The sequence below is a fragment of the Dermacentor variabilis genome, chromosome 6, assembly GCF_050947875.1.
Source record: "Dermacentor variabilis isolate Ectoservices chromosome 6, ASM5094787v1, whole genome shotgun sequence".
NCBI lineage: Eukaryota > Metazoa > Arthropoda > Arachnida > Ixodida > Ixodidae > Dermacentor > Dermacentor variabilis.
The window spans coordinates 120,614,510-120,627,645 of NC_134573.1; the positions used below are offsets into that span (position 1 = coordinate 120,614,510).

Below are 13,136 nucleotides of genomic sequence, written 5' to 3' on the forward strand. Positions count from 1 at the left end.
ACATGCGTTTAGGTGTCGGTAGAATGAAAACATGAAACCCTTAGAAGTGAAAGGCGTTGCATTTGCCACTGCCAAGCCTTGTGGCTATGTCTGTTTTGAAAGGCCCTCTTGTTCATGTCCCCCCCCCCCTTTTTTTTTTCTGCACTTGCATACTCATTTTCGCACATTGAGACCAGGAGTACTGTTTGGAAGTCATTTACATAAAAATGCACGAGTCTTTCTAAAGAAAAAGCTGACACAACAGAATACAGTCAAACCCTGCAATAACAAAAGCCTGAGACAGTGAAATTCTTGCCGCAATAAGATACTTTCGTATCTCTTGACAATTAAACATCATTAAACTACAATCGTACATTAACAGAATTTTTTGGAACCTTTTTAGTCCCCATATTGTCAACCTATGCAAGGCTAACAGAGTCCAGAAAGTGCACAAATGCATTTTCTGCAAATTAAAATGCATAAAATACCACCACATTCCAGTAGCTTAGCCACCACCATTGGCTTAAAACTCGCCACAAATCCAGCAGAGGTTGGACATGTTCATGTGACTGAAGAGTTTGTCACGTGCAACTTCCTTGGTGCATCTACTAGCAACTACAATGTAGTGCGAGAAATAGTGGACTGCGTGCTGGACATCTGGTCTAGGAAGGTGGCTTTCTAATATTACATTCCCATGCCGCAGGACCATTCCAAACGAGAAGTATGGCTTGCAACAGGCAGTGCGGGCCCACCGCGAGCGGAACAACATGCTCATGCTCCTGAACACCGAGCTGAACCAGGAGTTGGTGGAGGCCACTGAGGAAAGACTCTCACTCGAGCTACAGCTGGAGAACCTCAAGCCCTTCTCTTGCTGATGCAAGCAGCAGCATTTGAAGAGAATGCCCCATCACTCCCATTTCTACACCTTCCCCCTCGGCGCTCCTAACACTGCTGGAGGACCGCTCAATTTGTCAGAATCCCTCCCCCCTCTCCTGGTTTTAAAATCCTCTCCTTTTACTTTACTGGAAGGTTTAAAAAAAAAAGGATAACAAATTGAAATTTGGTGTCGAGAGAGAGTGAGAGAGGGCCAGCAAGGTAACAAAAGTTCCGTGAAGCATGTGTTAGCCAATCGCGGTTAAATAAAGCCCGTCGCCGCTGCAGCTGGTCACAGCTGTCAATTTGTGCCTGTTAGCAGACCTGGGCGGGTGTTACTGCCGTCTGCTTTCTTTTTTCTTTTTCCTGTCTTATTACCCCATTGCTTTTTCACCTGTGTTCACTCTTTCTTTTTTCCTTTTTTTTTTTTATGAAAGGCCAACTGCAACAAAATTTCACTTTGTTTTTCACACGAAATTTTCCTTTGTGTGCCACTTTCACACGACAGTAGTACACAGTGTCAAAGCAATCTTGGCAAAGCTGCAGGACTGGTAATTGTCTACCATATTATTATTATTGTTATTATTATTGTTATTATTATTATTATTAACAGCCTTTAAATAGCCTCTTAGCTGATGACACAGTGGTTTAGCAAATGCCACATGGCCTCCGAGGCCTTCAGCATGCTGCAAGTGCTCCCCAATCACTGAGGTGGCACCACACTGGTTCCAAGCATTGTCTGCCAGCATTGTTTTTGGGAAGCATATATGGCATTGTCTGTCCTTCTGGTGTCAAAAACATTCCAGTTTGCTAACAGTTTGGGGCATCCACTGATGCTTGACTTGTAAAATTGTGCACGGAGGCTGCTTTATATTGGCGCTACTGAAACTAAGCTTTTTAGTCTGCCCATAATTGCATTGCATTTGCCCTTTGAAGAGAAACAGCATGCTCCTGCTAAATAATCTGGCATTTAATCTTTCATTTGTCAGTTCTTGTGAGCGTATAATTTCAAAGGCATTCACGCCACCTTGCTATGTAAAGCTCTGAAGAGGTTTCACTGTCATGCGCATTTCGTGTCGCATAATGCTAGCATTGCTGTGGTTACAAGAAGCAGAACTGTGTATGTATAATTTATTGTGAGCCAAGTGGCTCACTCTACGGCTGCTTCTGGATTGCAATTGCTTATTTAGTCATGCCTTTTGACCTCCTGCTTGGCATTGTGTGGTGCACATCTCTGTATGCAATGTCAGCTTAATGTAAAGGTAAATATATGTTTGCTGTTTTGCATAGCACGAATGCCGTTTTGCCCCTTTCATGTGGGAAAATTTGGTGTCATTTGTAGTCAGTAACATTTGTGTTTAATGTTACCAGGTCTCTCCTGCACGGGTGTACATAAGACAAAAAAAAACATTCACAATCGATACATGTGGGGATAACACATTCGAATGTGTTTAACTTGATGCGTCCAGTAGAAAAGAAGTACACTAATGAAAAGAAATAAAGAAGACGCAAATGATGATCTTCTAATTTTTAAAAGGGTGTTTTACTTCCTTGAATACAAAACTGCTGTTCATTTTACCTGGTCATTCACTGATAAGCTTCCTCGCATTAATCGTGCTTTGCCATTTCAGCCACGTTGTTGACAACTTACTGGATCCATGTTGTGCTTGAGTCTTGTTTTAACTTTCAATGTAATATGTACAGCTTGATCACTTATAATACTCTAAAACTAAGGCTAATCAAAATTTGCATGCATTTTTTTTTCACATGTGACCTTTGTGTCTTATATTCTGGCACAATGTCACCACTTCGCATAGCAGACATCACTTTTGCCATTTAGCACCCTGTGGAACTTGACATGATTTGAAGTATCAAATGTCATTTGCTGAAAACGATGTTAAATGTTCCCACGTGATTGGGGTATTTGGAGAATTAGCTTCACTGTCAGTGTTTACGAAGTTATGACTCTTAGGCCACATTGAAACCTTTATTGTGACGCAACACAAGAGCAAAATCATGACTCTGACTAAGCAGAGCCATTGTTCACCAATGCCATTCAAATGCCGCTTCAACACATAGCTGGGAATGCCAGTGAGAAGAGGTGTGGTGTTCTTAAGGATTGTCACTTGCAGCTACTTCAGAACTGTTGTGCGTTAATTGGTTCAATGGCTTAGGATAATTGTTTCTGCTGCATACCTAAGAACATAAAAAATTAGGCAAGCAAAGTCTTGATTTGCAAAAACAGCAAATTTGCCAAGTCTGACCTTGATTCAGCTTTTGTGGATGGTCATGCAAGTACAACTGACTTGCGATGACTTGAATTTCTGGGGACTACAGGCATATTGTCCTTTTAGTTTGAGTCTGGTTGTTCAGAAATGTTTTGAACATATAGTGGGCAAACTATAGTATGTAATTGTTTTAATTCACTGAAACAGTAGGTTATTGCAAGTTTGCTTACATATATTGTGCTGCTTTAGCATTTTCATGCCATGTTTGAAACTCAATATGTGCATCTATGCTTGCATGCATGATGGGCATTCGCCTCCTAAAATGCTTATTTGCGTGGGGCCTGTCTATTTTGTGCAAAACATTGTGGTAATGGTGTCCAAGTGCATACGAGTCCTTTCTGTCCACTGGGCAACTTTTCGATGGCAGTTGACAGAAGACATGTCGAGTCGTACCAGCCAGTTTGCACTCTTTGTGCGTTTGGCACCCTGTTTACCCAAACCCAAATGCACATCTCTTCTAAAGCACTCCTTGCAAACATTGTACCTGGGACTAGAGATTCATCAAAGTTCAGCAGTGCTTACAGGCTTACAGCAGGCTTACAGGTTTTGCTTGTTCACGTATGGCTACTTTTGTTACCACCTAGTGGCTTTAGGAGGTATGGTTAGGACGAGTTGTCACATTATCTGTCCAAAAACCGAGTAAAGTTTTCTTGCCTCTGTCTTGCTCCCACCCACACGGTGAGCTGAAACCGCATTTTCATTTCTACACTGGGATTAAATGGATGTGTAGGTGTTTTCTCGACTCATCTGAACACAGAAAAAATAAATTCAACTCACTTGTGAAAACTAGGTCATGCAAAAGTAACTGGAATTGTCCAACTTGCGCAGCTGCATGAAGAATCTTTAGAATGTGTTGCGGTACACATCAACAAATTGAACCAATATAGTGGGATACCTGTAGCATTCTTCTTGCAAAAAGCCCGAATTGTTTCAGAGAGTACTTGGAAGGCGTAAATTTCAAACCATTCAACGCAAGCTATTACACTTTTTAGCCTTTGTTTCCTGAAATCAGGTTGGATTATGCGACTTGAGTGCTACTTTGACCCAGTATGTAGGCATGGTAATGGGCATGGGGGGGGGGGGGGGGGGCGTGGAGATAAGGGTGTACGCATAACTTGTTGGGTGTACAATGATATCTCATATTACGTAGAACACTTGGATGACAATAAAAGATAGGTAATTCATAACAGTATGATTTGTGCATGATGTAAGCCATTTACATTAAGGATACTGGATTTTGGTGTTATCTTGCTGCTGATATACTCTTCTTCATACCATCCAAATTTGCCACCAATGTTTTGCAATACTTCCCACTAATTTGCCCAGTTTTCTTGTTTTTAGGCTGTCACTGTACTTTGCAGCTGGTGTAGCATTGGGGCGCTTTCACATAACTTAACTGCCGTTTCCACCTTAAAATCTGATAAGGTGGAGCGACTGAACTGCAAATTCTCTGCTCCGTTGCCTCTCCTTTCCTAGTAGATGGTAACAGCTGTGCATTAGACTAATTTGTTCTCCGTCCACGGCTAGGTTTATTAACGGCAGTAATTGCCTGTGGAATTTGGTTAAACGAGGCAGCTGCCGGCGGCAAATGTTTTATTGGAGAGCTTTAGGCTCTCTGTGTAATATAATCGATTACTGGCATCAGTGAAACCAGCATCCGATACAGAGTTCAGCCACAGTGCACTGAGCACTTATTGCAACTTTAGTCTGTGCTACCTAGTGTCTTGCCCAAGTATTAAAATATCGTAGTTCTTCTTTTCTCCTTCGATGAGATCAGTCATGGAACACAAGACTTGAAATGCATTATGGCTGAACGGAGTGCCACAGGATGCCATTTACTGGCATAGTTGCTGCTGGCTGCCTCTCAGGTGCCCCAGAATTCTTCATTAAACAATAATATGGATACAAGCAAACCAAAGCATTCTACTAAATACAGTAGACTTCCAATAATTCGACCCTGACGGGACCGACTAAATTGATTGAATTATCTGGCTGGTCATATTAAACGATATGCAGAAATAACGCAAAAACGCGCTAATTCATTTGGCAGTATTTGCCTGATGCTAACATGCCCCCGAATCAAACGCGCACACACTTTCAATGCGTCCAAAGTAGTAAACTGACGTAGAAATAGTATTAAAGCTCCTTAACAAAACATAAACCTAGTGCGCACACTATCTTTTGCGAGAAAAATTTTTAGCTTTGTCGCACGGTATTTTAAAGTCAGCTTCGCCGCTTTACAGTATCGTGCGGTAAAGCATGCAAATGTTGCGAAGATGGTTTTGATTTCTTGTCCGAGTGCACTGCGCGGGCAATGTTCGGTCCAATTTTCTTTTAGAAAAAAAAAGGCAAGCATTAGAATTGGGTAAATACAGTAGTCAAGCTTTGTGAGCTGTGGTTATCGCTTGAAAATCTTCCTAGGGCACGGCGAAAATAGGCATTTTCAACGAGAAATGACATGTGCTTAACACATTTCCTATCCCCTAAGCTCTGCCGAGACGGACACTGCTACTAATTGGATCACTATCTGGGTCACTGAAAGGGTCAGGCGCATGCGTGCTAACTGGTCAAATTCAAATTATCCTGTGAAGGCCAACTGGTCGGGACCTTCGGCTGGGATCGAAGTGACGGAAGCGGGCTGTAGAACACTCTTAAATCCATTTCTGTGCAAAACCTTGGGCGAGAACAAATTTGGATATGCACAGAAAGTTAAATCTGTTGGCTACATGTGCAAGTCCCCGTATTTTTATTGTATTGGTGAGTTGAACAGTTAGTTGCTGGTTATGACGTTGGTGGCTGCTTTGAGTAACATTCATCAATGCTTCACTGCTTCATTGCCAGACTTGGCTCTGTGTTTTGGAAGACTCTTGTAAGATTATCTCCAGGTGATAAATTTGGTGTTCTTGCTTCTGTGGTCTTAAAAGAATTTGCCAGTTGTTTGCTGTTACAGTTGTGAGAGAGCTTTGCACATCTTGTATAGTCTGACGAGTTGTTTGCATACATTGTGGCACTTCTGCTTTTCGTCGCAGTACAGCTATTGGTACAATGTTTGTCCTTCGCAGTTCTTTTCTTTCTTGGTCATTGACCCGCAAACTGCTCTTGTCTGTTGGATTGGCCACTCCACGTGATGGGTGATGACATATGAGAAGCAGTCGAAGGAAAATAATTGTTACAATAGACAGCCCTTGGTGGGTACTCTTGCTCTTTCTCTCAGTGTTGAGGCTTGTTACTGGATGAATTTTAAGCATGTTATTTATTGAACATGGGTGTGGCCTATCTTTTTTAATCGAGCATTTTTTTGAGGCTGAAAGTAATCAGCAGTACATTCATTGACCTGCCGCATTCAGCGTGTGTGGCTTGTCCAGTTGTCCTTGGGCAGTCGTCGAAGCATTTTATGTTCTCATTGCGAGTTTGATACGGATTGTGGTGTCGTGCCAAGGGTGTTTAGTAGAAGTAAAGCAACATCAGCAGTTCCACGCATGGGGTCTTGCACACTAAGCACAAGTGCAACTTCTGCAACCGTATGAGTTGAAGCTGCCAATTTCGCTGTGTAGTCGATTACAGTTGCATTGGTAAAGATGGATGATATCATTTTATTTTTAACAATGGGGTTAAGGCAAGTCTGAATGTGACTCTTCCGTGTGCACCTTTGTACTTTACACCTATCTGCTTTAGTTACAAGCTGTTGAGGCGTCAAGCCGCTTGTGATCGGTCAGTGCATAGCACTCGTTTTGTAGCACTGGTTACACGAAAGCCACAGACAGCTGTCGGCTTTGTGCGCCGGGGCCTCCTCATTTTCATTTGGCACCTGTGTACAATGGTAGACCAAGGCGTGCCATGTCGGAACTGTGTTTTTGTCACGCAGTAAGGTTTTTCCTTGGCCGTGCGCCAGGTCTGGAAATGGGGGCTCCCTAGAGAGAGAGTAGTGATATGTACATAATTTAGTCTTGTACAAAGCAAGGGAAAGTGGAAGAAGAGATAGCAACCCGAGAGCCTCCATCCTGTCTGGCATATATGCAACTGTCTTGATGTGCATATAGGTTGTAAAGTGGTATATATATATATACATATGTGTGAATGCGTGTATAAATATTTTCATTCACACATGGCATATGTTGAAATGGCGTGTTATCCCGTTGTCATATCCTTCTGGCAGCTTATCATGCATGCAGGGGCCACCCCCTGCACTTGTAAAGCATCCGGAGGAAAATGTTGGCAGTAGCCATACGTTTTGGCACTGACACGAAATGTAGTGGATCTGGGATTTGAAGAAACAGAAAGCAGACTTGAAGCCAATGCCAAAGTACTTCGAGTGTAATTTTTTATGGCCACTGCCACATTTTCCTCCAGCTGAAAACGGCATCGCGTGAAGCCATTTTGTGCTTCTTGAGCGGCCAGCCACCCCGAGGAAGTTGTTTTAGAAGCAAATATTTTTCATAGTGTTCATGCAGACACTTGCTCGACATTGTTTGGAGGTTGTTGCAGGTGTCCTGTGTCTTTGTTTTCTCGAGATTGTCAATGGCCCCGCCATTTTATTTTCTCTCCTTAGCGGGGCTTGATAATTTGAGTGCATTGTTGAGCCTGTCTGTCTGCTAAGAACGTCTCGGCTGCAGACAGATTGAGTAGTGTGCAAATCTTGTTAGTGTTTCAGGTGAACACCACTACACGCCCGCTGACGGTCTTTTCTACACGCCAAAATATATTCGTGCAAAGCTAACGAGAGCCCAGTAATGATCTCGCGCATAAAAAGCAATTGCGATTGTGTCTGTGGTTGTGGAGCCAAGGTGTGGAAATAAAAAAAAAAAGTTGTTCATGCCCATGCTGCATTGTTCACTGTGGAACCGTCTTGCACCTCAGGGCTGTGCCAGGCTCCTTTTTATATCAGTGTAGTAGTAGGTGTAAATGAAATGTGCTGTGCCTGGTAGTGGTTTATAAGCGGTTGTGTCGATCATGGTTTATGGAGGACTGTTGACTGCAGACACCACTGCAAGAAAGTCAAGGTAGTAGGAGGATGCTTTGCGATTATGAATACTTGCTCAAAAATATCCAACGTAATGCAATATTGATTTACTTTACAGTTAGTCGTACCACGCTTTCATCATAAATAGATGCAGTTGCGTGCACAAAACACATAAGCATTATTGGTTGCTAGCACTACATGACGGGAAGAAGTTGACGGTCACTTTAGCCTGCGCTAAAGAGGATGAAGGCAAAGCCTGCACGCTTGCAAGACATTCATTAAATTACTGTGACATTCTCATTAGAATGCGTTGTTACTTCCTACTGTTTTCTCTTTACTTGTTTTTCTTTTTTTCCGGTCACCTAGACATGGCCACTGGTTCTTTGTGGTTAATGGCACATTAGGACGGTTGTGGCAAATCTTTGAAAACCATTTAGAGACGTATGCAGGTTCACTGAATGAATTTTTACTTTAACACTTTATTCGACTAGGGTAGCTATATGAGCTTGCATATATGGTGCCTTCTAATTCCTTGTTGTGCAGGCAGAGTGAGAGGGGTGCAGAAAGGCAAATTACACAAACATGCAGCACTAACTACCCGCCATGGTTGCTTAGTGGCTATGGTGTTGGGCTGCTAAGCACTTAATCAAAGCAGCATTCCATCTGAAAAGAAACCTGCCCCCTGGCGTCAAAATCTCACTGTATGCGGACGACATCTGCATTTGGAGTGCGGCGCGTTCCCGCAGTACCACCCAACAACGCCTCCAGAGAGCGCTAGCAAATATATCGGCCTACCTAAATCCAAGGGGTCTGAAATTGTCCCCCGACAAAAGCGTTGCCATGGCTTTCACGCGGAGGTGTATGGACAAATACCCACTAGTGTTGGGTGGTCGTGCCCTTCCATACGTCAAGACGCAAAGGTTTCTTGGAGTGACGATCGATAGGAACCTCACATGGTCGCACGTATTCCGATTTTTAGCCGGAACACAGTGGGGCAGCAACTGTAGATCAATGGTGCTCCTCCATAAGGCCTACGTCGACGGAACACTACGATATTACCTCCCGATCCTGCACAAAATATCTCCCACAAGCAAGAGAAAACTCGAGGCAGCACGAAACAACTGCCTTCGCGTATGTCTTGGCCTTCCGAAGGGGTCGTCCCGGTCAGGGACTGTAGCAGAAGCTGGATGCCTGCCTCTGGAAGTGCTATGTTCGCAGGAGACACTTCGGATACACCTCCGCCACGTCATTCATACGAAGACTCACTTTTTAAAGGATATTTCCAGAACCCGTGCTACATCTAGCTTTGGGCAGGCCGTCGGAAGCATATCTATTTCGATTCCTGCTCAGGCGTCACAAATTATGCCGCGCAACATTTCACCATGGACACTGTCCCCACTGGAAATCGTGCCATATATACCTGGAATCAGTGCGAAAAAGAAAATGCCTCAGGCAGCGACTTATCAGATAGCTTTAGAATATATGCACAAAGAATACGCAGCCGCAACGCACATTTTCACAGATGGCTCTACAACTCCACATCGTTCATCATGCGGACTTTTTGTACCCTCTACAGGGCAACGATTCTCGTTTCGTCTTGAGCGAGCGACATCATCTACTTCAGCGGAGCTATATGGCATTAAGGAGGCCCTTGTGTATGTACTTCGACAGCAGCCGCCAAGGACATGGGTGATTTTCACAGACTCAAAAGGAGCCCTACAAAGTATCTGGAACAGGCACAAGCGTTGCAATAATCAACCAGCAGCATTTGACATTGCTTATCTTCACCACAGGGCTAAGATTGCTGGGCATTGCATAAAGTTCCAGTGGATACCTGGCCATGCCGGCATTTCGGGAAATGAAAGAGCGGACGAAGCCGCCAGAAATGGACTCCATTACCGCAAGTTCAAAAGAACATATTTTACAAAAGCCGATGCTTCAAACATGGCAAAAAAATATGCCTATCAAGAAAAAGACCGCATCTTGAATCTGCCGCTTCAAGATAACTTCCTACGTTACATTGACCCAGAAATGAGACCGAAAATTCCACGACCACTTCCTCGACACTTAGAGACATTGTACCATCGTCTTCGACTGAATGTGGCATACACGAACAATTATCTGTACAGCATAGGACTTACCACTAACCCATACTGTGATAACTGTCGCAACTTAGAGACAATTGAGCACATATTACTAGAATGCCCCGCGTACCGCGACGAGAGACAATTTTTTGAGCACCAAATGGACATGATTTGCCACGAACCGTTAACGTTACCGAGCATCTTAGGTCCAATGCCCGGCCCTTCAAACCAGCGACGGGTTTTGGATTTATTGTTCAATTACCTGACAGAAATTGGTCAAATAGGAAAGCTTTAAAAATTGCATCCTTCCTATACAAAAGCTTAAGTTTACCCGCCATGTCACCTGTAAATATTAGTATCAGGTCCACTCGGACATTTCATATTTACTTTTATCCTTTTTTTCTCGAACTCTTTTCTGGAATCTTTTAATCCCATTCCCCATCCCTATACAGAGTAGCATGCCAGCAGTTATATACGCGCCGGCAAAATTCTCTGTTTTTCCAATAAAGAGCCCTCTCTCTCTCTCTCGCATTCCGGGCAAGTTGGTAATCCATTACTTAAATGATATTGCGTGACACACTTGCGCTAGGTGTGTCTTCTCTCACGTCCGTGTCGTTTTTTTGTCGCGCAATATCATTTAAGTACTGCTAAGCACAAGGTTGCAAGATTGAATCCCGGCCATGGCAGCCGCACTCAAATGGGGACGAAGTGCAAAAATGCCTGTGTACTTAGATTTAGGTACATGTTAAAGAACCCCAGGTGGTCTAAATTTCCGGAGCCCCCTTACTACAGATAATCGGCAAGTGGTATTGACACGTAAAGCCCCACAATTTAAAAATATAGAGCGCTAACTTTCAACAACAGCTTTATTTCCAGTTCCGCAGGCGTACTTCACTCCTCAATACGTCATACGACATGTGTACATTGCTCAGCAAATATGAGCAAAACTGAGGTAACCACACGCAGACGCTTCTGGCCACACTGGTAATTTGCAAGGGTGTCCATTCAATGTGAATAGAGATAAGCCATTGATAGCGAAATTGATGGTTTACTGGCGCATGCACTTGAATTTTGGTGCCATAAAGCCGGATGACCATCGGCTTTTTCGACCCATGAGCCATCTAAGACTGTCGTCCTAATAAAAATATGTAGGCAGTTTGCACTAGTGGTGCAAGGCTGGGTCGCAGCAGAGCTAGTTCATTCCGGTTTGCTAAGTATTGCTAGGTTTTGCTACATTTTTCGTGGTTATGCATGGCTTGGCTAGACTCGTACCAAGCGTTGCTAGTTTTTGCTAAGTCTTGCGAGGTTATGCATGACTTAACTATGCTCACAGATTTGCGAAGTTTTGCCAAGTTTTTGCGAGGACATACACGGCCAGGCCGGTAAGTCACACAAGCTGAGGCTTGTGTGACTTAAGTCGCACGCATACAAGCCACAGTATCTGCATCACAATTTATTATGCACAGTGCTTTTGTACCAGTCGTCATCGTCGTCGATCCGGTCCTCATGCTCGACGTCCGACCGTCGTCATGGTCGGTGGCGTCGGGGAGGCTTCACGAAGTACTAGCAAGGCAGAGCTCTTCTTTTCAAAGTTCCGCACCAAGCTCACCGTGGAGAGATTCACGTCGAACCAGAGCCGGTCACAGACGCGGCAGGTGTGCCCGACCTCTTATGCCGAGGAATTCGCGCTGGAAGCGGCCGTTCGCACCTCCCATGGATTTACGGGCTTGGCGTTGGAAGTTCTCGGCGACGCGCAGGCCCGGAGCCGAATCCCGGCGGCGCCGAGCATTCGCCGGCAGCGTTCGTTGTCTGTGGCCCGAAAATCGGTATCCTCGGCCAGGCGATGGAGTTTGTCCAAGTAAAACTTGCTTGGGCTAGTCGGTTCATGCTTGAATGAGTAAAGGCAAGGCGCAAAAGACAAGGACTGAAGAAGGACACAAACGACAGGACCGGCGCCACTCACAACTAAGTTACTTCCGCAGCAAGTCTGCCTTATGTAGGTCAAACAAGCCGAATCACACACGAAACGTTAGAAGTACAATACAGCAATCCATCGACTACTTAGGAATCATATCTCTTTGTTTTTGCTTTCCGGTTCTTTCCCGAGAACAAGCACACGCAGCGAATCTTGAAACAATCTGACTTGCCTCCAATACTCTGACTTGAGTATTTTGCATGCGCGCTTTGTCGGCGGTATGTCGGCAAGGCGCGATGTGCAGGGTCGGCTATCCTTCGTCGATCGTAGTCCCGCTGAGCTGCTCACCGAGCTTCTTTGTAGGTCACAGACGCGACAGCTGTGCCCAAACTCTATGCCCAGAAATTTGCGCTGGAATCGGCCGTTCGCACCCCTCGTATCTCGGCGTGCTTTTAACGCTGGAAATTTTCAAGCAGTCGCAGGCCGGGATCGCTTTCTCGGTGACGCCGAGCATTCAGTCGCCGACTCTCACGTTCCCTGGACTGAAACTCGGGATCCTCGACTCTGCGTCGCCTCTTCTCCGCCGCAGCTTCGGTGCGGTGTTCCGGATCAGCTCGGCGGCGACGCATCCCTTATCGCTTGGCAGTACGGCGCTCTTCCTGGCAAGCCGCCGCTTCGGGCGTCCTGACTTTCTTGGGTCTTCCCAGGATACATCACGGAGTAGAGGAGGCGAGAGGCGTGACGCCGCGGCCCGAGCTTTTACTCGCCTGCGATGTCACAACTCCCCCCTACGCGTGTAGGCTGCGAGGGGGTTACGTGGCTCGGTGCTCTCGCAGGTGGTTGCTAGGCAACGCGAGGCGGCGCACAGCTGGGCTGAGTTTTCTGGTAACGCTCCACGGCGGAACGAAAGCCTAAGCAGCTCCGGTGTTTAAATGGCAGTGTCGACCAAATGCGAAGCATTCATGCGTTAGCAAGGTTCCGCGATGCGCCAGAGCTCGGGCGGTTTATAGCGCTACGCGGAGGCGACGGAGCCCGAC

The 13,136-nt window shown here is 45.1% G+C and overlaps 1 protein-coding gene across 6 annotated transcripts in view; it reads left to right on the forward strand.

Moving 5' to 3' along the window:
- The window catches only part of Reps (RALBP1 associated Eps domain containing), a 70,043-nt gene extending 64,572 nt beyond the window's left edge, over nt 1-5,471 (forward strand). For all 6 annotated transcript variants that reach the window (XM_075695646.1, XM_075695647.1, XM_075695648.1 and 3 more), the window contains one exon: nt 683-5,471. In XM_075695646.1, coding sequence (XP_075551761.1) covers nt 683-854 — 172 coding nt within the window. In that variant the 3' untranslated portion in view covers nt 855-5,471. The remainder of the gene's footprint in view (nt 1-682) is intronic.
- Nucleotides 5,472-13,136: the final 7,665 nt, after the last annotated feature.